This window comes from Xyrauchen texanus, chromosome 47 (assembly GCF_025860055.1).
Source record: "Xyrauchen texanus isolate HMW12.3.18 chromosome 47, RBS_HiC_50CHRs, whole genome shotgun sequence".
NCBI lineage: Eukaryota > Metazoa > Chordata > Actinopteri > Cypriniformes > Catostomidae > Xyrauchen > Xyrauchen texanus.
Window position 1 is genome coordinate 2,486,576 of NC_068322.1, and position 24,987 is coordinate 2,511,562.

Below are 24,987 nucleotides of genomic sequence, written 5' to 3' on the forward strand. Positions count from 1 at the left end.
TTGGAAACTCGTTCTGAAATCTTCAACTCCCATTTCGTCGAGATGCAGATGTGTGTTACATCACGCAAACATTTCGGCACCCGGAGCAGGGAGGTTTACAGTCAGTGACAAACATTCACTTTTATAAAATAATCTCCATTAACATGTCAATGTTCTTACATTAAATGATAATAAAGCGTGTTTAGCAAATGTTTTGCCGAAACAGGTGTTCAAAACACGGTTCATTACACTCTCTTTTGATTATCGCAATGATAGCGTTTCAGCGTCGCATATAAGATTGGTTGCTATGAGACTTCTCTGATAATCAATGTACCCCTCAAAATCACAACGTAATCAATCTCAAAATTAAAAATAAGCTCCTTTTTGACACGCTTGTGTTAGTTGTCAGGTAATTGTCACTGAATTTCGAATTAAGTGAAAAGTCACGTCATATTTGATCACCATCGATCATCGTTTTCATGATCGATCATTGCTGCCACTTCCGAGTACCCGAGAACTCGTGCCCATCCCTAAAAAGTATCCCATCATGATGTAGTCTTCAGGCCTCAAACGTTTTGCATTGCATTAGTCTCTCTTGCGCTGACAGCCGAGGCGTGCTTCTGCTATATGTAGTCATTAATGGAGAGTGTTTAAATGTCATGAATTTAAAGTGTTTTAGCATTAGCTCTGTTCTTGAAATTGTGAGGGCAGATACAGGATCGTGTGAGTGCTAATGGCTGTGTGTGTGCTTACCAGAACTCTCTCAGGATCACCCTGAGATTCGGCACAAGGCTCCATGTTTCTCCAGAAGCCGCTGGTCAGCAATGTTCAGAGTTCTGCATGTCTGTAGAGAAAAAAAACACACACATTTAACATCATTTAACAACTTATTCCTCTGAGATGAAGGTTGCACATGACAACTGATTAGGCAAAAAACATGTAGACAAATGTCAAATAATTTTAAAGAACAATTGTACCGTTGTCCATTTCTGATGGACACACACACATGCATACACACTCACAAAACAGGAAGTTCTGCAGCAATTATTAACTTCCTCTAGGAACAATTTGTGATGTCTTATGTGTAGTTTGCTGTTTGATCTGAAAATACCACACATGAAATGCATAAACAGCGGAGAGGTCGGTTTCTGTTTTTTACATTTCTAAATTATATACTAAATATACACACATGTATAATATATGCAAAAAACTTTACTAATAAGGCTCAGTATATATATATATGTTAGCAAAGTTTTTTTGCCGGAAAAAAACGTCATAATCGTGAGCGCTGAGTTCAACCGGTATTCATGTTGCCATGTTACGTACGTAATGTCACAGCCTCCTCTTGGTTGAGACATCCAGGATAAGCACACAAATGCACCATTGTGAGTAAACGAACACATAAACAAATACAGATCTAAACCAAAACCAACTAAGCTTCTGTACAGCGTTCCTCACACTCACTTGTAAACAGCTCCTCCGAATGTGTTGCACATGCGTCAGTTCTCAAGTGAGCATGCAGGGTTTCCCGCAGCACTTTGAAACTAAGGCGGCCGCCTAAGCAACACACGCCTGCCGCCTTAACTACGTTGTCAAAAAAATATATATGAGCGATATTCGCCGTGTTACTCTGTCCTGTTTTCTCCCTTTCCATCTTTAAATATGTGATAAGCCTTCGTGTTTGCTTCAGTCTTGTTATCAGCGCGTTCTTCCGCAGCGGCGCCGAGCGTGTGAGCGTGTGTGTGTGTGTGTGTGTGTTCATCTGAGCCTCATTGGTCTGTCACTGCTCGTCAATGTCAGAATATTTGAGATGACCAATCAAATCAAAGTAGGCGGGCTTTATGTTCACAGCGCGAATTTTAGCAGAGCGACTCAACAGTAAAGCTGCGTACACACTGCCAGCGACTTTATCGCTGCAAGTCGCCAGTGGCTGGCGGTGAAGTCGCTAGTGGGTGTTCCCACTACTGGTTGCCTATTCACGGATGTCATTCCATTGCTGTTGACAGCGAATCTCTTTTCTTGCCACTAAAAACAAACATTTTGGAGGGAAAAGACTAAATATAAACGGAATCAGTACATAAAATGCTTTATATCAAAGATGAATGAGAAACAAGGCGTGCTGTTTGCCATAGCGGCTGTTTATCTGCGGCGAAAATGCAAATGCCGGTCTGTCTGGGTCCATAAAATCCCCGCGATCTCAGATACACCTTTCCACACAGTATTTTTCTTAAAAATGTCCTTGAACGTGGGAAGAGACATATCATAGAGCACTGGAACATTTCTAACAGCAAGAATTAGCCTTTCATCCATCTTTCCGTTACTGCAGGAGCTGAGCGAGAGAGAAGGATCACGTGAGCTCTCCCGTCGTCTCTCCTATTGGCTGTCGCTTCCGTTAGTCGCTCCAAAGTTGAACTTTTCTCAACTTTGTCGCGTCGCTGGACACCCCCACATCTAGCGCCAAGGGTCGCATAGACCACTATGTTGTCATTGTGAGGGGACAAGACACATTAACCAGGGTACCCGCAGGATCTTAAAAGCATTGAAAAATAATCTCAAATTAAGGCCTTAAAAGCCTTGGATTGTTACTAATGCAGGCTAATTAAAAATTAATGCAACGTTGAGCGCATCCCGCACTCCACGTCATAGCAGAAAGCGCGAAAGCGTGCGCACCGTTACTATGGTTACTAGGCAAGTGAAATGCATAACAAGATAGTAGCCAAGCGTAGTTTGTCGTCTGAAGTGGGAACGTTTCAGTTTAATGACAGAATTCAATAATTTAAACCCCAAATCAGAGCTTTTCTGTTTAAAGAACATGTTTTCTACCCGGTCTTTGCAATAGTATCTGGCAATCATGCGCGCGCGCATCTGGCAATCTGAAAACACAGACGAGCTGGAGTTCAGCAATCTTCATTTGAGATTGTCAACTTAAATTGAAGTGTCATTCAGTCGGCCTGTGTTGTGTCACGAGCCGCTTGCGCTGTTTGTGCGAACAAAATGCAGGCTGATATCCCAGCAGTGTTTTTAATGTTGATGCAATGTTTCCCGAATATCCACACGATTTCAAATGTGACATTGATTTTATACAACAGTTAAAAAACAAAACAAAAGGGTAACATTAAGTGATTTACTACTGTAAAACAGCTCAAGGATGGGGCAAGGAGGAGGCGAGAACCGGCTTTTCAACATAAATAATATTTTAATGAAAAACTTAACAGTACACATAAACAAACACACATGGCGGACATGTCACTAGCGATCTCTCTCTCTCGCACAGCCCTCTGCTGTCGGCCTTTAAACCTCAGGGACAGATAATTAGCCTAATCACGGGACGGTGGCGCGAGGATCACGACCCGGCCCGCCCTCCACCCTGCCACATTCCTCCCCGTTCTCTCAGGCTGGGAGCCCCGGCCTGACGTACATCCCCCTCTTTCCCTGGGGAAGAGGCGCCTTCAGCTGTCTGCCGGCAGGTCATCCCCATCTACCTGGGCGAGGGAGGGGACAAGGGGAGGAAACAGAACTAATTAAAATGGGGGGTACTTCCTGTAAGAGTGTAGTACCCCCAAAACTATAAATTTTAAGAGAGGTAAAGGCCAGCGCAGAGCGACAGTGAGAGAGAGAGAGAGAGAGAGAGATGAGAAAAAAAAAAACTCTTACTCGCCAGTTCTCCGATCGCGCGCAGCTTGTTCCTCGGCCACTCCTCCACCCTTTGTCGGACGACAGCGCGCCTCTCGGGCGGATCCGCGGCAGTCCTCCAGCCCCTGGCGGACGGAACACCCGCCCGCGTTCCGGGGACTAGAAGGGTCTCCCCGCCCCTGGCAGCGGTTCTCCGCTCCAGGCGGTCGGCAGTGAGCCCCTCCCGCTTCGCGGTCGGCGGTCTCCAACCCGCCCGCGTTTCAGCGGCGGTAGGCGACTCCTCCGCCCCTGGCAGCGGTTCTCTCGCTCCAGGCGGTCGGCTAGAGCCCCTCCTCCCCTCGCGGTCGGCGGCCATCGTCCTCGCTCAGGCGGCTGGGCTCCTCGTCCCCGGCAGATGGCGCGGCTGCTCCGTTAGAGTGGGCGGTAGTGGCGAGAACTCTACTGCGGCGTATCCCTCCTCCCTCCGGGCTTTCGGCACCAGTGTAAAACAGCTCAAGGATGGGGCAAGGAGGAGGCGAGAACCGGCTTTTCAACATAAATAATATTTTAATGAAAAACTTAACAGTACACATAAACAAACACACATGGCGGACATGTCCGCTAACGATCTCTCTCTCCCTCCTCCCTCCCGGGCTTTCGGCACCAGTGTAAAACAGCTCAAGGATGGGGCAAGGAGGAGGCGAGAACCGGCTTTTCAACATAAATAATATTTTAATGAAAAACTTAACAGTACACATAAACAAACACACATGGCGGACATGTCCGCTAATCGATCTCTCTCTCGCACAGCCCTCTGCTGTCGGCCTTTAAACCTCAGGGACAGATAATTAGCCTAATACGGGACCGGGCGCGCAGGATCACGACCCGGCCCCGCCCTCCACCCTGCCACAACTACATTTAAAACAGTATAGTCAGGCGTATTGCTCTATTTTGCAATGAAATCTGTGGCTTTGAACGAATCGTGAGATTCAATGAATGACTCGATGACTCACAGATAAAGACAATGAGTTACCGCCACCTACTGGCGATTTTAATATACTTTTATATAATATTTTTTATTATATAAAAGTATATTATTTATATATATTTATATAATACTTTTATTAATATTAAACGATTTTAACATTGCCTATTTATTGAACATTGTTTTATTTAAGGCATTATTTTTTTTTTAAAGGTATTACAAAGGTAAAAAATGAAATGGGAAAATTGATTAAAGGGAGCAAATATTGTCCCTTTGACAGTCTAAGTGGAAGAGGGGTACGGCACTCTAAAAAATTGGAGAACCACGGAACTAAGGTATATGTAGAATTGCACAAGTGCCAAATACCCCCACCCCACACACACACCACCACCACCACCACCTTAACTAACACATTTTCTGCGGGAAACCCTGAGCATGCCAAGGTGATCACATCCCACGCGCATACCGCTACTGACCAGAAGCGATGATTAAAAAAATACTTTAAATATTGCTCTTTTGGGGGGCCTGGGTAGCTCAGTGGTAAAGATGCTTGCTACCATCCCTGGAGTTTGCTATTCGGGGTGAGCTGAGTAACTCCAGCCAGGTCTCCTAAGCAACCAAATTGGCCCGGTTGCTAGGGAGGGTAGATTCACACGGAGTAACCTCCTCGTAGTCACTATAATGTGGTTCGTTCTCAGTAGGGCACGTTGTGAGTTGTGCGTGGATGCTGCGGTGGATGGCGTGAAGCCTCCACACGTGCCGTGTCTCCGTTCCAACACGCTCAACAAGCCACGTGATAAGATGCGCAGGTTGACGGTCTCAGACGCGGACGCAGCTGGGATTCGTCCTCCGCCACCCGGTCACTACGCGACCACGAGGACTTGAGCATTCCAAATGTTTTCGCACTAAAAGCGATTGTGTCTCTTTAGACGTTATTTTAACAGCTGGAGTCGTATGGATGACGTTTATGCTGACTATCTGTTCTTTTTGGAGCTTCAAAAGTCATACACTTGCAAATTAAGGACCTACTGAGCAGAGATATTTTTCTATTTTTCTTCAATCGTGTTCTGGTGAAGACTGAAAGTCATACACACCTGGGATATCATGAGGGTAAGTAAATGATGAGAGAATTTTCATTTTTGGGTGAAATATCCCTTTAAGACTTGACAGTAAACGTCCACTGTTCTGATTGGCTCTGTGCTCTTGATTGACCTGCTCTCTCACTTTTCACCGCTGCTGGGCGAGGCCACAGAAGTGATCAAATAAAGTAGGTGTTGATGTGTTGTTGTGGCAGCTTGGTTTCATCAAATGAGCATTTTGCAATGAGAAGGAAGTTTCGAGTTCTGAAACAGTGAACTCTAATGTTAAATGAACTCTTTTATGTTTACAATGTGATTCTCATGCCATGACACATTAAACAGACTGAATTAATATTTGTCTCTTTTCTGCCCATTAAATAAGATTCAATTCATTCACTGGCATTGTCAAGGAAATACTAATCAACATGCGATCATTGGCAACAGCTGCTAGGGACCAAAAAAGATCATTAGCAATTTTTTCAATCTTTGTCTGAACATAAAGCTCACTTGATGCAAACTGTATATAATTCACCAGATTTGAAGGTACAAACCTAGTGAACTTGGCCAAATCCAGTTATCAACCCACTGGACCAAACCGGTACCTTATAAGCAAGATTTTGTTTCCAGGTGGAATGATCCAAATCTGTCAACCCTGACTCCCGTAAGTTGTACAAAGCTACGTGAAAATCATATGTAACCGTGTGATCTATCTACTCCAATGAAAATAAAATTAATAAACCAGAATTCCTCTATTCTCTCACATCTCTGACCATTTTTTTTTTCTTCACAAGTACCCTCACTTTCCTGCACATTCGACACTCAAAAGAATAAATAAAAAAATAGCATTGCCATTTTGACACAGAGGACTATTTGAAGCTCAAACATCGACAGCGCTGTCACACAGGTGCTTCCGATCATTTGCTTTTCTCTTTCCTTAAAAAGGACTCTTTATCTCCACCATCTCTCTGTCAGTCAAACGGCCCACACTCGCCCAGAAACAGCAACGCTTGGCCTGTCAACTGCACCGAGCAAAGCGTCACTGATGGAAACTTCTGATCTATAATTAGACCTGAAGGTCATGAAGTAAAAAAAATAAACTGGAGAAAGTAGACAGGGGCCAGTTTCTGTCTGTCTGTTTGTTTGTCTGTCGGTCTATCTATCTATCTAGAAGGGTTTTTTTAAGCATCAACTCAATTCAGAGCAGGGTGTGAAATTGTTTAAATGTCACTAGTCAACACAATGTGTGTGTGACTTCTAGAGAGACCTTGTCATATTAACACATACACACAAGTCTACCAGTGGGACACAAACCATCTGGAGAGTGAACTTTGCACTGAGACAAACAGTTTCTAAACCTTTGTGTGTTTATATACACATCAATAAAGCTTTATATGAATATCTGAATATGCATCATACAACATATTTTTCTCAGCCTGCAGATGAAACATATCAGCCTATAACAATGGTGCTTACACACGCTGGACAACAAAGGCAACGGAAACAGTGCCAGGCGCGACATCAAAGGAACTTCAATGCGTTCAGTGAAGTACAAAGAGTGTGCAGGTGAAAGCTGGTCTGAGAACAGAGACTGAAGCTGCAGGCAGTCCAGCTAGCAGGAACGGCGAGCAACATTTAGCTCGAGAAACACCCCTTTGTTCATTTAACACCTACCCTATGTTCCAAACAATCATACTGTAAGGTTGATCCAAACAGAATTTCCAATTAAAATGACTTAAAAAGTGAGTTTCGAATGAATGCTAGTTTTGATCCCCACACTTTTCAGTCCTCCAAAGATTTCACCGTGGACTTCCAAGGGAATAGGGCACTTTTGAATGGAACGCACCCTTAGTCTAACCATTTAACATGCTAGAGTCTTCTCGTTACTGTAGACTGTAACATTCAGCTACGCGAGAATTAGTTTGGGGTAGAACCTGGGGCCAGCTTGACAAAACACAAAGACATTTATTGCTGCACTTTTCAGTTGCCGCAATAAGGACGCTTTTCAGCAACACCACTCTGACACACAGACAGCTTTGAGCATCTCTCTCTCTCGTCTGCCGATGTCTCCTCTCCTTAAATACTCTCGCCGCCCCTCACTCGGACACGTGACCGGTATGGCACAGGTGTACCTAGCTCTGCCCAGACGCCGCTCGGCCCCACCCTGCTCGCCACAGCCTCATTCTCTACTTCCGTAATATTGTGATGTCATAAAGGGTCCTCATTAATTCATGACCGCCTCTACAGCAGCAACATCAATGCCTACTTAACATCATCGCACCCTTGGCCCCGCCCACTCCCAATCCCCAACCCGTCTCACCAGCTTTGTAATGAGGGACACTGTAAAATGTCAAATACAAACACTGACACTTCAATGCACTTTCAGTGTTCTGCCAAAATAAAAGATCCAGGTGAAATACATATGACAGAAACACATCAATGTATATGTCAAATCTGATCCTTAATATAATATTAATACTTATTCAGTATTATATTATAAAAATGAACTTGACTGGGTCCCACCATAATAATTCAGCATTATATAATATTAATCTGGGTTCCAAACAATAAGAGCAGTTCACTCACATAAATGTTTAATACAAATAAGTGACTATATACTGCTTTATTAGGCTATGTATCATTGTATAATATGGGTGCATATAAATAAAAACAATTAAATATTATTCTTCCTTGTGTTAGGCTAGAGAGCACTGGGAATTGGGCATTCCAAATTGGGATAAAAGGGAAAAAAATAAATACAAACATGAATGAAGGCATATTTTCCATATTTTTTTACTTTCTGAACTCGCGCACACTTGCTTCAGAGAAAGTGAGCTCAACACTCAGATGAGAAGCTGACTTAGCCCTTATGAAGCGATGAACACAAGATGAACAGTATGTCACTTTGTAACGTAATTTAATGGAAAGGAGGAGGCGAGAACCGACTTGTCAATATAAATAATAGTTTTAATGATAAACTTAAAAAGATACAAACACACACATGACGGAAAGGTCTGTAAACTATCTCTCTCTCGTCGCACCACCATCTGCCATAGGCCTTTATCCCTCTCGGAGGCTTAATTAGCCTGATAAGGGATCGCGTGTGTATAATCACAACCCGCCCTCACAGACTCACGACCCCCGGCAGTCAGAACGCCCCTCCGCGTTCTCGGCGACTCGTGTGGACCATCCTCCGCCCCTGGCAGCGGCCCTACCGCTCCAGGCGGTCGGGGAGACACTTCCCTCCTCCCCTCGCGGACGGTGGTCTTTCTTCGACCCCTCCGCGTTTCTGGGGGATGGCAGGGCTCTCCTCCGTCCCTGGCAGCGGCTCCATCGTTCCAGGTGTTCGGTGAGTCCAGTCCCCACTCGCCTCGCGGACGGCGGCCGTTCACTGCGTCCAGGCGGTCAGTCTACTCCCTCCCCCGATGGATGGCAGCGGCGCTCCCCTGGAAGGACGGCAGTGTCGAGGACTCCGCGACAGGCATCCCTCCTCCTTCCCAGGCTTCGGCACCAGTGTAACGTAATTGAATGGAAAGGAGGAGGCAAGAACCGGCTTGTCAATATAATAGTTTTAATGATAAACTTAAAACACACACACACACACGATGGACATGTCCGTAAACTATCTCTCTCTCGTCACACCACCATTTGCCTGATAAGGGACCGGGTGTGTATAATCACAACCTGGCCCCGCCCTCCGCCCTGCCACAGTCATCAAGAAGGAGTTCGTAAAAACTTTTGGAAATTAACTAGAGCTTTGAACCGCTCTTAAGTCCATTAAGTGCAACTTAAACATATCTTTCTGGCATCTTTCAGAGTTTATCCAAGGCAATATTTTGATCATTGAAAAGCCATTGTCAACTATTTCAGAGGATAAAAAAAAGTGTCGAATAAAATCGCTATGAAATCAATAGGCAGTCTCCGCAGTCTGCACATGCGACGTGATATAAATTATTATTACAAGTTATATTCGCCTTCTTTGATAAGCATAATTGTAATGGCAATAGAAAGACAAAGGAGATTAGAGTGAGTGTGTGCCATGAGAGATTCCCTTTCTCTCTTCCTCAATCTCTTCCTCTTTCCTTCAATGTTTCAAATCATCTTGCCAAAAGTCTTTTTAAAAGGCAGTAACAAATTGCATGATGCATAATGGCAGTAAGGCTACAAGTAGCCTACACAGTGCCTCACACTCTATCCAGATGATTTATTAATATTTAGACAGGTCTATGAGTAGTTCAATACTGATGGCCGTCATTTGAATCCTGTTCTGTGTGCATTTGTTCAGGTTCCAGCCAAAGCAACAAAACTTTAGGCTACGTGAAAGCCCCTTATGAATCACATCATGTACATGCATTTATTGGGTCACTTTCATTAATCTCTATGATTGAGCATCAACACATATGAAACTCCATCTTACTAAAGCCATCATTATTTCTTTCATTAAATTCTGTTATGGTTAATGCATTTCAGCGCCTCGACAAGCATACAAACTACTTCTATGTTTGTTAGTATTTCCGTATTATTTTCTCAAGTTGAGTAGACAATATCCTGGACAAACTGGCCAAAGTGATCAGCACCAATTTGGACTGGACAGCTCCCGTAACGAAGCATCTAATTTCAACTTTATAATGAGCAATCTGCATGCTGGTTTGGGAAACCCAGCCAATGTCTTCTCAGTTCTCTCAGTCTCACGTGAAGCCTTGCCCGCAGATGGATATGCACAAACCACACACCTGGACATTTACATATAGTGATATGCATGATAGAGCAAAACCTCTATAGACTGACACTTTCTATAGTCGCCATGATACATGCCGTCATATTGCCCAGCCCTATATTTTAATTTGTTTTTCCTCTGAAAATAAATCATCATAAAGCGGACATGTTTGACACTTTTGATCAGCTCTGCCTTGGTTCGATCCTACAACCTTTCAGTTTGAGCCACTGCTCACTCAGGGCAGAGCTGATGATACGTGGCTACTATAGCCTGTCAGCACGCCACCATCACTCTCGCTACCTCTCTTTCACATTGTCTTACACTTTTCAGCACCAGGGCTTAGACGGATTAGCAGGTCAGCTCTGTGTTTTCTAGACAAGAGTCTCTGCTCACATCCGAGCAGCTTTCCATGACGTACGCTCATCAGTTAGACACCATGATTTGTAAACAGCTTCTTAAGCTGTAAATATGTAAAAATGTACATTTAAACGGTACAAATAGCTACGTATAATAATGAGATCGGACTGCAAAACCAAAAAACTAAGCTACTGAACACCGTCTTTTAACCTGTTGAACAAAGTTAAATGTATCAATGTAAATGATCAATGCAAATAAATGCATGTTTCCTTGAAGAGACCATGCAAAGCTCACCGGCATATTGCTTGGGAGTTGTGGGTGGTTGCCAGGGCATTGTTATGCAGTTGCTAAGGTGTTCTGGGTGGTTGCTTGCTGACCCAAGTTAAAAGAGTCCTGCCCCTTGTAAGCCTGTTGTGATAATAAAATAATAATCTGATCGTGTTATTTGAGACAACCGTGATTTTTGAGCACTTCAAATTCCAATCTCATTTATAATTTATTGTATGCCCAAATAAGGGAATTTTAAACTAATATATTGGTTAATGTCGTCAATGGTGCATTTGTGGGTCATTAAGTTTATCTCCGAGTGTCATTGAGCTGCACCACGTATGTCAACCAGCAGCTCCTGAACGGAAGAGCATGTGAGAGAAGCGGATCATGCACTATTCCGGACGGGATGCACACAACATCAGCAGACTCAAGCCAAACTCCCACGAAAATATAAACAAACAAATATAAACTTTGATAGTGAACGCAAAGTGCTCCGGCTTCACTTTAAACAATCGTGTTATAGCAAATGTTTCTGGTCATTGCGAGTTCATATATGCAGTGTTAATGACACACAGTGAAACACATGAGACGCGTGCTTTTTTAAACATTATTTTTCATGTCATTTCAAATTTCATAATTGTGACAGCCCTCATCTCCTTGTTTTTACAATGTTCTGGTCTCCAGGTATAGCTCAGGTCTCTCAATATACAACAATCAGCCACAACATTAAAACCACCTGCCTAATATTGTGTAGTATTCAGAGATTCAATTCTTCTCATCGCAATTGTACAGAGTGGTTATCTGAGTTACTGTAGACTTTGTCAGTTCAAACCAGTCTGGTCAATCTCTGTTGACCTCTCTCATCAACAAGGCGTTACCGTCCACGATCAACCGCTCACAGGATGTTTTTTGGCACCATTCTGAGTAAATTCTAGAGACTGTTGTGCGTGAAAATCCCAGAAATACTCAAACCAGCCCGTCTGGCACCAACAATCATCCATGAGATTATCTAATCAGCAGTGCAATTCATAATATTATTCAGATACGGGTCAGGAGCTTCAGTTAATGTTCACATCAACCATCAGAAAGGGGAATAAATGTGATCTCAGTGATTTGGACCATGGCATGATTGCTGGTGTACAATGGTGTACGTCTACTGATGACTTGATATTAGAAACTTAGTGGAACCATTAGAACTTCCTAAACTGATGACTGAGCAAAAATATTCTCTTGTTTCTGAGATAAACTTGGAGGAGCTTGGCGAGTTAATTAAGGACTTGCCAACTTGCAAGGCTCTGGGGCCAGATGGATTTTTAATAAAGGATGCTTTAATTATATAATGGCGGGGTGTTTCATTGCAAAACAGAATGCGGCACAATAATCGTTTTATCTACATTATCTTATTTTCATAATCATTGCGAGACAAATTCGTAATTTAAAATAAAATTGTATTAATCGCCCATACCATTATTTATGCATATTTTTACATACTTAACCCTTTGTGCGACCTTCAGGACATTTTTGTCTTTTCGATCATTTTGGCGTACATTTTGCCAAAGGAGTGTATTTTTGGGGATATTTCAACCTCAGTTCCTAAAATACATCTATAATACACTGAGTACACAAAATAGTCACACTAAGGACCTTCAGTACAGAAACGTCCCCATTGAAACTGCAATATTTGACCCAAGTGCCATTAAAGCATAAAATCATGAATTCTATGATATTATACTTTCATTCAAGAGCCCTGGCTTCAAAATGTAAATTTCTATATTTTCCACAAGATGGCGCCATTTTTCTCATGGAGTCTATGGAGCAAATACAAGCTTTTCACCTATTTTCTGTTTGCTGTATTATAGAGACCTGCAGGCCAATTTAATAAATAATGCAGCTAAAATTGTGTGGGTGTGTTGGTATGGATGTCAGATTGTGTTTTGTATGTGTGTATTGAGAAGTGTGTGTGTGTGTGTGTGTGTGTGTAAAAACAACAGTGGCATTATATAAACAAACTGGCATTTAAAGGGTTAAAATCCTGAAAATGTATGAATATTTGGTAATTATGATTAGGACTGATGTTAGTTAAAAAAAATCAAAAGACAGTGAAAGTCAAAAATAATATGAATATATAATATCTTTATGGCAGTTTTTTGACGCAGATATTTTTGTCCTCTAAGGTCTTGAGTGAGGATAATTTTATTATTTTATTTATCAGATAATTTTTATTATCTGACAATGCACAAAAAAAAAAATGCATCAAAATCAATGTTGTTGCTAATCACTGACATATCCGAGACTGTGATAATCCACAAAAAAAATCCCCTTAAAATTTTGTATATAAAAATATTTCATTTTTTTGTCAATATTTTTTGTGGGGTTTTTTCATAAAAAACAACAGTGGCATTATATAAACAAACTGGCATTTAAAGTGTTCAAATACTGAAAATGAATGAATATTTGGTAGTTATGATCAGAACTGATGTTATTATTATTGTTAGTAAATTAACTCATTGACAGTGGAAAATAATATGAATATATAATTTTTGTTTTTTTGACATGGAAATTTTAGAGTTTCCTCTGAGTAACATTTTTTATTAACGCACAAGGGTTAACATTTTTTACATATTTATATTTACCAATCTGACTGATTCACATGGCAAGGAAAATACCTGTAGGTCAGATGGGGCTTCAGAGAGATGAAGATGCCAGATTAAAGTGTTTAATGGTTCTCTTTAACCAGAGTAGTTCTGATAGCATTTTACACAGAGCATTTTTGCTACCTTTCAGGAGCAATTATCGCATCGTAGAACGCATATAGGGTGTGTTCTTCTGTAGTTTCTCTCTCTACTCTCGTTAATGAGATTAACCAGTGGTTGTCTTGTGATCGAAGTAGTGAGCACACCTCACTGAGATCAATCTTATGATTATAAAAATCGATCTCGGGATAGCTGAAATGAAGACTGCGATTTCCAGCCCATTAATAATATTATTATAATCATTAACACATTTTGTTGAAACTTGTTTCTGTTAAAAACAACAAGAAGAGACAAGAGAAAATGTTGGCAGATAAAGTAATAATTTGAAGATGTTGGCAGAGCCCTCTAGTCGCTCTTTTCTTTCAGTATTTCCTAACCTCCTCTCCTCACAGCTGGTTGTGTTCCCTGCCGTCCACCTTTGTGAGGGCCCCCAGCACAAATACAAGAACCCTTAAACACAGCTCTCAGCTGGGAATCTGTGCCATGCGGGCGAGCAGTATTCCTTCAGTCAAACAAAACTTCATTACCATGACAGTCAAGAAACAAGAGAAAGACCCTCAACCACATCAAAGGAGACCAGAGGTATTGAGCTGAGCTCTTAACCAAATCACTAGAATTTTGGGGTGAAATATTCCTTTATAGCACATTCATTAAGGTCTGTGTGAAACGAAAGGTCTTGCGGACGGTGGTGCAACGTTTACGGACATGTCTGTCATGTGTGTGTGTTTGTCTTTTGTTTAAGTTAATCATTAAAATATGATTTATGTCGTCAAGCTGGTTCTCGCCTCCTCCTTTCCATTGATCCCTTTACACTGGTGCCGAAACCCGGGAAGGAGGAGGGATACGCCGTAGTAGAGTTCTCGCCACTACCATCCAGCCCAACAGAGCAGCCACGGAAGCGGAGGAACGGCCGACGACCACAAGGGGAGAAGGGGCTCGCTGCCGACCGCCTGGAGTGGGAGAACCGCTGCCAGGGGCGGGGGAGACCCCTTCTGTTCCCCGAGATTGCGGCGGGGCGTTCCATCCGCCAGGGGCTGGAGGACTGCCTCCGATCTCTCCGGAGAGGCGCGGCTGTCGTCCGTTAGAGGGTGGAGGAGTGGCCGAGGAACAAGCTACGGCGTATCGGAGAACTGGCGAGTAATTATATTTTGTTTTTCATCTCTCTCTCACTGCCGATCTGCGATGGCCTTTTCCCTCTTGTTTAAATTTTACAGTGTTTTTTGGGGGTACTACACTGTTACAGGAAGTACCCCCCCATTTTTTATATTTCCGTTTCCCTCCCCTTGTCCCCTCCCTCATCCAGGTAGTCAGGGATGACCTGCCGGCAGACGGGGCTTAGGGCACGCCCTCCCCCAGGGAAAGAGGGGGGTGTACGTCATGCCGGGGGCTCCCCTGCCTGAGAGAACGAGGGAGGAATGTGACAGGGCGTAGGGAGGGGTCGGGTCGTGATTATACACACCCGGTCCCTTATCAGGCTAATTAAGCCTCCGAGAGGGATGGTGGTGCGATGAGAGAGAGATCCTTTACGGGCATGTCTGTCGTGTGTGTGTTTGTCTTTTGTTTAAGTTAATCATTACAATATAATTTATGTCGTCAAGCCGGTTCTCGCTCCTCCTTTCCAATGAACTGCTTTACAGTCTGATTATGTAAATAAGCATGAATTTAAACCATCTAGATTGCTATGTTCATAATTATCAGTGGGGTTTGACAAGACAAACCAATAACTGCAAAGAAAACAATGCCTAAAGTGAAGTGTGGTACATGTAGAGTGTTTCTATAAATAGTAAGCAATAGAGATTTCCATAGCAATAAACACAAGAAAGGGAACTTTATTAATGAGATTCCTCTGTACCACTGACGCAGACAGCTATTCTATCATGTTTTAATAATAAACAAAATACCAGAACTACAGTCACATGCATTGTTCAGTCATATTGACATTGACTTCCTCTGTTCTATACACACAAGTCCATTAACTTCATTATCCTTAAGTCAAACCACAGCAACACACCATAGATTCTTTGGAAGAGGCGTGTGATGTGGTTTAATCACAGCCCAATGTGAGCAACACAATCCAGAGTTCTTTATCTCCTAGAAGTACTTGGACACTTAAGTCACAGTAAACATTTGTGAATGTCATTGCTCTAGGTGACAACATTTAAAACCAAGTGGCATTTATGGTTCAGAATTATCATAAGAACACTTTGCAAGCTAACTATTTCACAACTTATCTCAGAATTGCACTTTCAGATTAAACATTTCCTGTAAAGTATTTGTAAGAGTTTGTAAGGCTCACACAGGACACCGCTCTCATGTGAGCTGTTACATCCATTACAGCTAAGTATTAAGAGTGTTCTGGAGATATATTTGTGAATCTAGCCAGCACACAATACAGGGCTCCCGTCTAAAAATATGTCTTCTGGTGCGTTCACATACAACGTGAAGAAAAGTTGCACCTCGCAGTGCTCACACGAGTTTGACCGCTGGGTTATAAATGTGTATGTACATTTATAATCCTTCTCTTCCGGAAAAGGACAGGAGGCGGGGCTTCTACGACTTGGTTCATAGTAAAGCTCGACCAATAGCTGGAATCAAGTAGACGCGCATATTTTCAGAACTTACCAGGTAGTCCAACTTCCTCGCTCACTTTCCTCGAAGCGATGTCTTTTTTCGTCCGGTCTCTGTACATGTATGACGTTGTGTCGTACAATTCCGGGTGCCCACAAGTTTTTCATAAATTTTTCCAGATTTCTTCTGCTACTACGTCGGTACGTCATTGACATCCGGACAATCTCAATGCTGATAGGCTTTCGCGACAACGCGTCATGCGGATTTAAGCGAACGAAGCTATTTCGCGTGTTCAAGTCACGGCATTCGCTACATTCGCGCCGCCTGTTATCGACAACCAAAATTGTTGACAAAAATGAGATTGCATTAAACTCTGATGATGACACGTGAGAGCGGCACTGCAGTTCGTGCCTAGACATAAACATTCAAAGCTTCAGCTAATTTAGATTGCAAAGTATGAGGGAATTATAATGCTAAAATACTAAATAAGTAAATACAGAAGCATTCTTGTTGTGAAATAAGTGGAGCCGGAGCTCTTTAAAGGATTATCTAACTGATCTTATATGCAGTTATATTGAATGCGTTATAGCTTTATTAAAGTTCAAATAATACGGAAGCAGATCATGTAAATAACTACAAACTCTGAAACTGGAATTTCTCTGTGCGGTCAGCGCCTCTTCTATGAGTTGCGCGAATGTCCCGATCTAAGGGGGAGAGATTGAAACTGCATCCGGCTGATGCACACTCTGTCACGGGACGTTTGTCCCTCGAGCGCACACGCTTTATGCAGCTAGACTATAACATGATTGCTCGTGACTTATTGAATCATAATACATGTCACTGTGCATTTGTTATCGTGAAGGAAATTGGCAATATGCAGCTTGAAATGTGAGCGAGTCTTCACCCCATGATACACTGAAAAACAATATGTTTTTGTTTTGGCTTGTTTTCCAATAAATATATCTAAAACAACTTTAAAACAATGTACATTTACTTTAGCAGCTATATTGCAGAAGAAAAAAATTGTTATCTGAGAATGTTGAAAATAATATAAAAAATACAAATATTTTAAAATATCTAAAAATCTAAAAGGATGCGTTCAGAAGCAGCAAATAAGATATTTAGACTTGCTTTTAGAGAATAGGTCTTGAATATAAGTATATGTTGTCTTTACTGCACTCGCCAAGTGAAAAATACACTAATATACAAAATACTCTTACTGTATATTTAAGATACATCCTCTTAAAGCAAGTCTAAATATGTTGCTTCTTAAGTAAATGTATATCTTGGACAATTTTAAATGGAAAACAAGACAAAACACTTGATAACAAAAAGATTTTTTGCAGTGATTAAACTTAAAATTATTTTTCCACCTTTAATTCAGTGAATGTCACTGAGGTATTTTTAATTGTCCTCATAATTGCTAGTAAGCACATTTAATACAACCTTTTAAGTCGGGGCACAAGCTAAATCATCGGTTAAGAGCTAACGATTAATCGCCGAATAGTCAAATAATTGTTCTAATAATCTTTAGATTAATCGATTATCAAAATAATCATTAGTTGCAGCCCTACTGAACAGCATGATCCCAAAGGGAAACAATCCACCAATCACATAATCACAGCCAGCAATGTGCACCAAAAGAGCTCCGCAGCAACCGCCCACTCCCTTGACACTCCGATCAAAAAGAGACACATTTTTTAAGTATTTAGAAATATATTAATATTTAAAGTCAGCATGAAATCTATTTTCTAAATGCATGTAATTGATCTTATTGTGAACGATTCATCCATGCATATGTTTTTAGTTTTTTAGACCTCGTAATCTTTAATCAAAATGTAATAACTCCATCTTCCAATCATTTAGTCTGCTTAAACCCCGCCTCTTTCTTATAAATACCACAAACTTGCATAGTGTTGAAGCATAAATCGCAAGTTGGTGAAGATGGCAATGTGTATTTTCATCTGTTTTCCTTCAAAACTATCGTTCCTTAACCATCTTGCTTAGTTATGGGTCAGCTGGCTTAAATTTACATTTCGAATGAGGAGGAACACTGGCGACTTCACGGTTGATTTCGAGACATTTCACACCTGAAATGCGGAGGTGATCACTAATGAATCCAACGCTTTGGATTTATTTATACTTTTGAATGCAGTTATCTTGGGATACAAAGCACGAGTACATTTTTATTTCTCCTTTATATTTAGTGTATTGTCTTCACTCACTAGTTTTTCAACGGCTACGGCCTCTTCATAAGCAAAGACAGTGATGTGCTCGTGCATTTATGTTTTAAATTTGATCATCAATGTGTTGAGATCGTTGCTCAATTTCACCGATAACCGGCTCGGACTCGAGCAGCACGGTGGCAAGTGTGTGTCCAGTGCAAACTCGCATTCAGATCTGCCTCCGTTCCACTATGCAACACCCATATTTCACAATCCAATCATCAATCAATGGATAAACTCAAAAAACCCGCCCCATATTTGTTTCTTGTTAACAATACATTAGTAAACTCGGTCACATCTTCCATTTCATGCTGACATTCATGTCATTCATACACGTTTTTAAAGCCTTAATCGTCATAATCGCAATTATTTCTTTGGCAATTAATCGCCAGCCAAAATTCGTAATCGTGACAGCCCTAAATTTCAACATCAACCATTGAAACTTTAACAACAACATTTTCAGCCAGGCTAAGCTTTCCGATCATTATAGTTGTCCGAAATATGCAAGCCAGTTTTCAACCCTTTCAAATCACAAGGAACAGGATTCAGACATAAAAAAAAAAACCTCACGGGTTTGACATTCACAGCCTTATGAAGGACAGACAACACAGAAACACTGGCTTAATGAAGCTGATGGATTTAATGAGGATTAAAACTCCATTTGGTTTGTATTGAAGGGAAAGTGAAGGCAGCGTCGGGAGATTAAGGCTGCTGACTTGAGAGCTTCCATGTCAGCGGGGCTCATCATTAATGTAAATGAATCTGCTGAGGTGCTGAATGCGGCAAACTAGGTGAAGATAGCTAGGATTTTGTATGCTGGCCACAAACATCTTGTACAATGACAATCAAATAATGAATCATTCACAAACTCAATATTTGATCATTTTGACAAGAGATGTAGCAATGACTATGTATGTAAACAAAGAGATGTTTTTCGATTCCATCCTCTTGGTGTTTCAGCTACTAATACTATGCAAAATAAGATGACAAATGCACCATCAGCGTCAGTAACTTATAACAACATGGGAATGGAAACTCCATTTGACAGGCAAATGACGACCACTGTCTCCAGTCTCTCGTAATGTTTGAACACGTGCAATATAGTATAAACTTTTCTGTTCCTCTGAATTTTGGATCTTGAATCTAGAATCTAAGAGCTATGCATATGGACTGGACTTATTCTGCTGATTTAATTATGTCACCAAGGTAAACTGAATGCAGTCTCGTTTTCCAAAAAAAGTGTGTTTATCGATTTATAGCCATCTTGTACTATAATGTTTAATAGCGCAAATTATAAACTTGTAACTTGCAAACAAACAAACAAATTTCATGACAAATATCACATAATCACATACCGTAGATTTCTTTGACACATATTAAATATGTTGCTAAAAACAATGTATTTTGTGGGAAAAAATATTGGCAGACCAAGAACAAATCGGCCCAGCAGAAAAGTGAGCTCCGAATTGTTTTTAACAGGATAGGACAACATGTTAAGATAGTAGTTGTACTGTTACTAATATTCCTAATTATAACACAGGTGCTACACCTTATATTTCACAATGAGACTTGAACATGGCAGCATAGAAATCATGTGGAAGTGTGTGGTCAAGTTTCTGAACAACTATCAGCTTCAGGGAGAAAGTGAAAACATGAACCTTTACGCAAAGGTCAGAGATACACAACGGTACTGTGCAATCCGAGTACGTTCACAGTATCACAACAAGAGGGGAAGGGTTATGTATCAGTTCATGTCTAATCTAACGAAAATAAAGGGTCTTTCCTTGACAGGCATCAAATGATTAAAGGAATACTACATGTTCAAAACAAGTAAAGCTTAATAGAAATAATTTGTGGCATAATGTTTTTTTCTTTAAAAACAAAATAAGCAAAAATATGGGTTACAGTGAGGCACTGACAATGGAAGTAAATGGGGCCAATCTGTAAAAATACTCACTGTTAACAACATGCTTGTTAACATGATTTTAGTGTCATAAAATCGATTACTAAACTTTTCTATGACATTGTTGCCATGACGATATAGCACCATAAACCCTAAAACAACGATATAAACAACTTTACATCTCAAATAATAATAATAATAAGTTTTACCAGAAGAATCCTGTGATTTTATCAAATGAACAGCTTCATATTTCTGTCTTCAAATCTGGCCCCATTCACTTCCATTGTAAGTGCCTCACTGTAACCCAGATTTTTGCTTCTTTTTTTTTTTATAAAAAGAGTGGCCACAACCATCTTGCTGATTTAGCTGAAAGGGACAGTTTACCCAAAAATGAAAATTCCCTCATCATTTACTAGTGGTGGTGGTGTAGTGGGCTAAAGCACATAACTGTTAATCAGAATCATAACTGTTAATCAGAAGGTCACTGGTTCGATCCCCACAGCCACCACCATTGTGTCCTTGAGCAAGACACTTAACTCCAGGTTGCTCCGGGGGGATTGTCCCTGTAATAAGGGCTCTGTAAGTCGCTTTGGATAAAAGCGTCTGCCAAATGCATAAATGTAAATGTCAATGTACTCACCCTCATGCCCATCTCAGATGTGTATGACTTTCTTTCTTCTGTGGAACACAAATGAAGGTAGAATATTTCAGCTCTCTAGGTTTATACAATGCAAGTGAATGGGTATCAAAACTTTGAAGCTCCAAAATCCCCATAAAGGCAGCAGAAAAGTAATCCATAAGACTCCAGTGGTTAAATCCATATCTTCAGACACAATATGATAGGTGTGGATGAGAAACATCAATTACGTATTTTTTTATCATAATAAATCACCCAGCAGGGGGCGAGATGCACGAAGAATGTGAATCACCAAAAACAGAAGAATTAATAGTAAAAAAATATACACCCACAACTATCATATAAATTCTGAAGACTTGGATTAAACCACCAGAGTCATCTGGATTACGTTGTTTTATGTTGTCCCTATGGGAATATTGGAGCTGCAAACTGTTGGCACCCATTCACTTGCATTGTATGGACCAACAGAGCTGATACATACTTCAACAAATATTAAATTGTGTTCTGCAGAAGACAGAAAGTCATACACATCTGGAATGACTCGAAGGCGAGTAATCGCAGTTTCCATTGCCATCAAGAAAATATGTTTAACAAAATGAAAACGTTCAAAAAAGTACACTGGCATTAACACAGTTCACTCATGCTTTCAGAAGGTAATGCCATGTGATTACCTTTTTCATATATGCCATGTACTGTATGTATCAGTTTCACCATGTAGTGGTAATATAAAGTAAAGAAGTACAATTACTTAATTACTGTACTTAAGTAGCTTTGTGCACTTTGAGTATTTACAGTTTTTGCTCATTTTACTTTGCTAAATTTTTTTTGCCAAAAAAATACTTTTTACTCTGATACAGACCCTCTTGTTACCCGGATTAAAAAAAAGTTAGTTTAATCATTTGCGAAAATAGATCAGAGAGAAGCTTATTATCAGAGCGTGTGTTTGATTGACAGCAGTGTGAGTACAGACACGCTGAGCTGCCTATCTAGGGACCTGAGATGCAAATTAGCATGAGCTATAAACTCTATGTACAATGCTTTTTTAAGTTGTTTTTTGTTTGTTTTGCACTCTCCCTATAAAAATAAATAATAAATAAACTCGTTCAGTATACAGTATGTAAAGCTGATTCGCAGGTGGAACAGGACTGGGCATATTATTCAGAAAACAAGCTAGTTCATGGAAATAGACATGAACAGAATATAATTAATTCAAACAATAATATCAATAACTGTATTATGTATAAATTCAATATATTTACTCATTCTGTCTAAAAAAAAACTAGAGGTCCGGGTTTTTCCCTAGAACAATTTAATTAATAAATAAAACTAAACAAAAGTAAAACAAGCATTTGAAAATAGAAAGTTTTAAAGGTATAGTTCACCAAAAAGGAAAATTCTCGCATCATTTACTCACCCTCATGCCATCCCAGATGTGTGTGACTTGCTGTCTTCTGCTGAACACAAACTATGATTTGTAGAAGAATATTTGAGCTCTGTTGGTCCAAATATCACAAAGGCATCATAAAAGATATCCATACGACTCCAGTGGTTTAATCCATGTCATCTGAAGCGATCCAATCGGTTTTGGGCGAGAACAAACCAAAATATAACTCTTTTTCCCTGTACATCTTGCCATTGCAGTCTCTAGGCACGATCATGATTTCAAGGTCGATTACATTTCCTAGTGCTCGATGCATGCACAGAGCGCTAGACGGCGCTATATGATGCGTAAGTGACCTTGAAATCACTATCGCCAGGAGAATGCTGTCAAGATGTACAGAGAAAAATGAATTACATTTGAGTCTGTTCTGTTCTCACCCAAAACCGATTGGAATTGATGGTGAATTGGATTATGTTTATGCTGAATTTATCTGCGTTTTGGAGCTTCAAAGTTCTGGTCACCTTTCACTTGTATTGTATGGACCTACAGAGCTGAGATATTCTTCTAAAAATCTTAATTTGTATTCTGCAGAAAAAAGAAAGTCAAGCACATCTGGGATGGCATGAGGGTGAGTACATGATGACATAATTTCCATTTTGGGGTGAATTATCCCTTTAAATATAAAAAGTTAATATTTATTGTTTCCAGTATGTTTCATTTAAGACTCAATTACATGGCTTTAAAAATAACAACATATAGATCGCATTTGGGTTGCATTTTGTTTCTCCCTAATTTGTAATGCCCAATTCTCAATGCACTCTAAGTCCTCGTGGTGGCGTAGTGACTCGCCTCAATCCAGGTGGAGGAGGACGAATCTCAGTTGCTCACATCTTATCAAGTGGCTTATTGAGCGCGTTACCGCGGAGACTTAGCGCGTGTGGAGGCTTCACGTCATCCACTGCAGCATCCACACACAACTCATCACATGCTCCACTGAGAGCGAATCATATTATAGCGAACATGAGGAGGTTACCCCATGTGACTCTACCCTCCCTTAGCAACCGGGCCAATTTGGTTGCTTAGGAGACCTGGCTGGAGTCACTCAGCATGCCCTGGATTCAAACTTGTGACACCAGGGGTGACAATCAGCATCTTTACTCACTGAACTACCCAGACCCACTGGGTTGTATTTTTAAAGATGAACGGATTTTAATTTGTAGTACTTTAACTTTTTGATACACAAACTTTTTGATACATTTTGGTGGCCAAACTTATGGAATAACGTACAGATTTTGTTGTTTCGAAAGGAATTCACCAAAGTGGCATTCAGCTGATCACAAAGTATAGTCAGGACATTACTGATGTAAAAAACAGCACCATCACTATCTGATCAAATCTAGACAGCAGCATCACTCCAACACCTTATCTTAAGAGTAATCATGCTAAATTGATCATTTGATAATAGGAAATCACTTGCCATTATATCAAACACAGTTGAAAGCAATCTGGTTCATTGAATGAAGCTGAACATTGTGTTTCTGTTTGTTTTTGAGTTGCACAGTATGTAATAGACTGGCATGTCTTAAGGTCAATATAAGGTCATAAATGGCAAAAAAGAAACAACTTTCTCTAGAAACTCGTCAGTCAATCATTGTTTTGAGGAATGAAGGTGATACAATGCTTAAAATGGCCAAAACTGAAGATTTCATACAAAGGTGTAACTACAGTCTTCAAAGATTAAGGACAACGGGCTCTAACAAGGACAGAAAGAGATGTGGAAGACCAGATGTACAACTAAACAAGAGGATCAGTACATCAGAGTCTCTAGTTTGAGAAATAGACGCCTCACATGTCCTCCGCTGACAGCTTCATTGAATTCTACCCGCTCAACACCAGTTTCATGTACAACAGTAAAGAGAAGACTCAGGAGGCCTTATGGGAAGAACTGCAAAGAAAAAGCCACTTTTGAAACAGAAAAACATAAAGAAAAGGTTCGAGTGGGCAAAGAAACACAGACATTAGACAACAGATAATTGGAAAAGAGTGTTATGGATCTAAACCTCATTGAGCTTTTCAGCTAGACTGTAAGGTGCGTGAGAAGTGCCCGACAAGACAGCCACATCTATGGCAAGTGCTACAGGAAGTGTGGGGTGAAAGGTCAAGTGAGTATCTGGACAAACTGACCGCTAGAATAACAAGGATCTGCAAAGCTGTCATTGCTGCACATGGAGGATTTTATTATCAAATCGCAATAGTAATTTTTCATGTTATTAATATCCTGACTATACATTCCCAGGTGAAAAAGACGTACAATTAAGTGTATTAAAAATGTACTTAAATATGTTTTAAGTACAATACAAATATAATGTAATGCATTTTTAATACACTTAATTGTACGTCTTTTTCACCTGGGTTGTGATCAGTTGAATGCCACATTGGTGAATAAAAGTACCAATTTAAAAATCTGTACTTTTACTTAAATAGTTTTTAAATGGATTATGTGATGTCTTTACTTTTACTGAAG

At 40.6% G+C, this 24,987-nt stretch overlaps 1 protein-coding gene across 2 annotated transcripts in view; it reads right to left on the reverse strand.

Annotated features, from left to right (window-relative positions):
* The window catches only part of LOC127639279 (oxysterol-binding protein-related protein 8-like), a 95,007-nt gene that overhangs the window by 68,961 nt on the left and 1,059 nt on the right, over window positions 1-24,987 (reverse strand). For both annotated transcript variants that reach the window (XM_052121207.1, XM_052121204.1), the window contains exon 2: window positions 733-823. Coding sequence is in view for 1 of the 2 variants with exons in the window: in XM_052121204.1 (XP_051977164.1) it covers window positions 733-777 (45 nt within the window). In the remaining variant the exon portion in view is untranslated. The remainder of the gene's footprint in view (window positions 1-732; window positions 824-24,987) is intronic.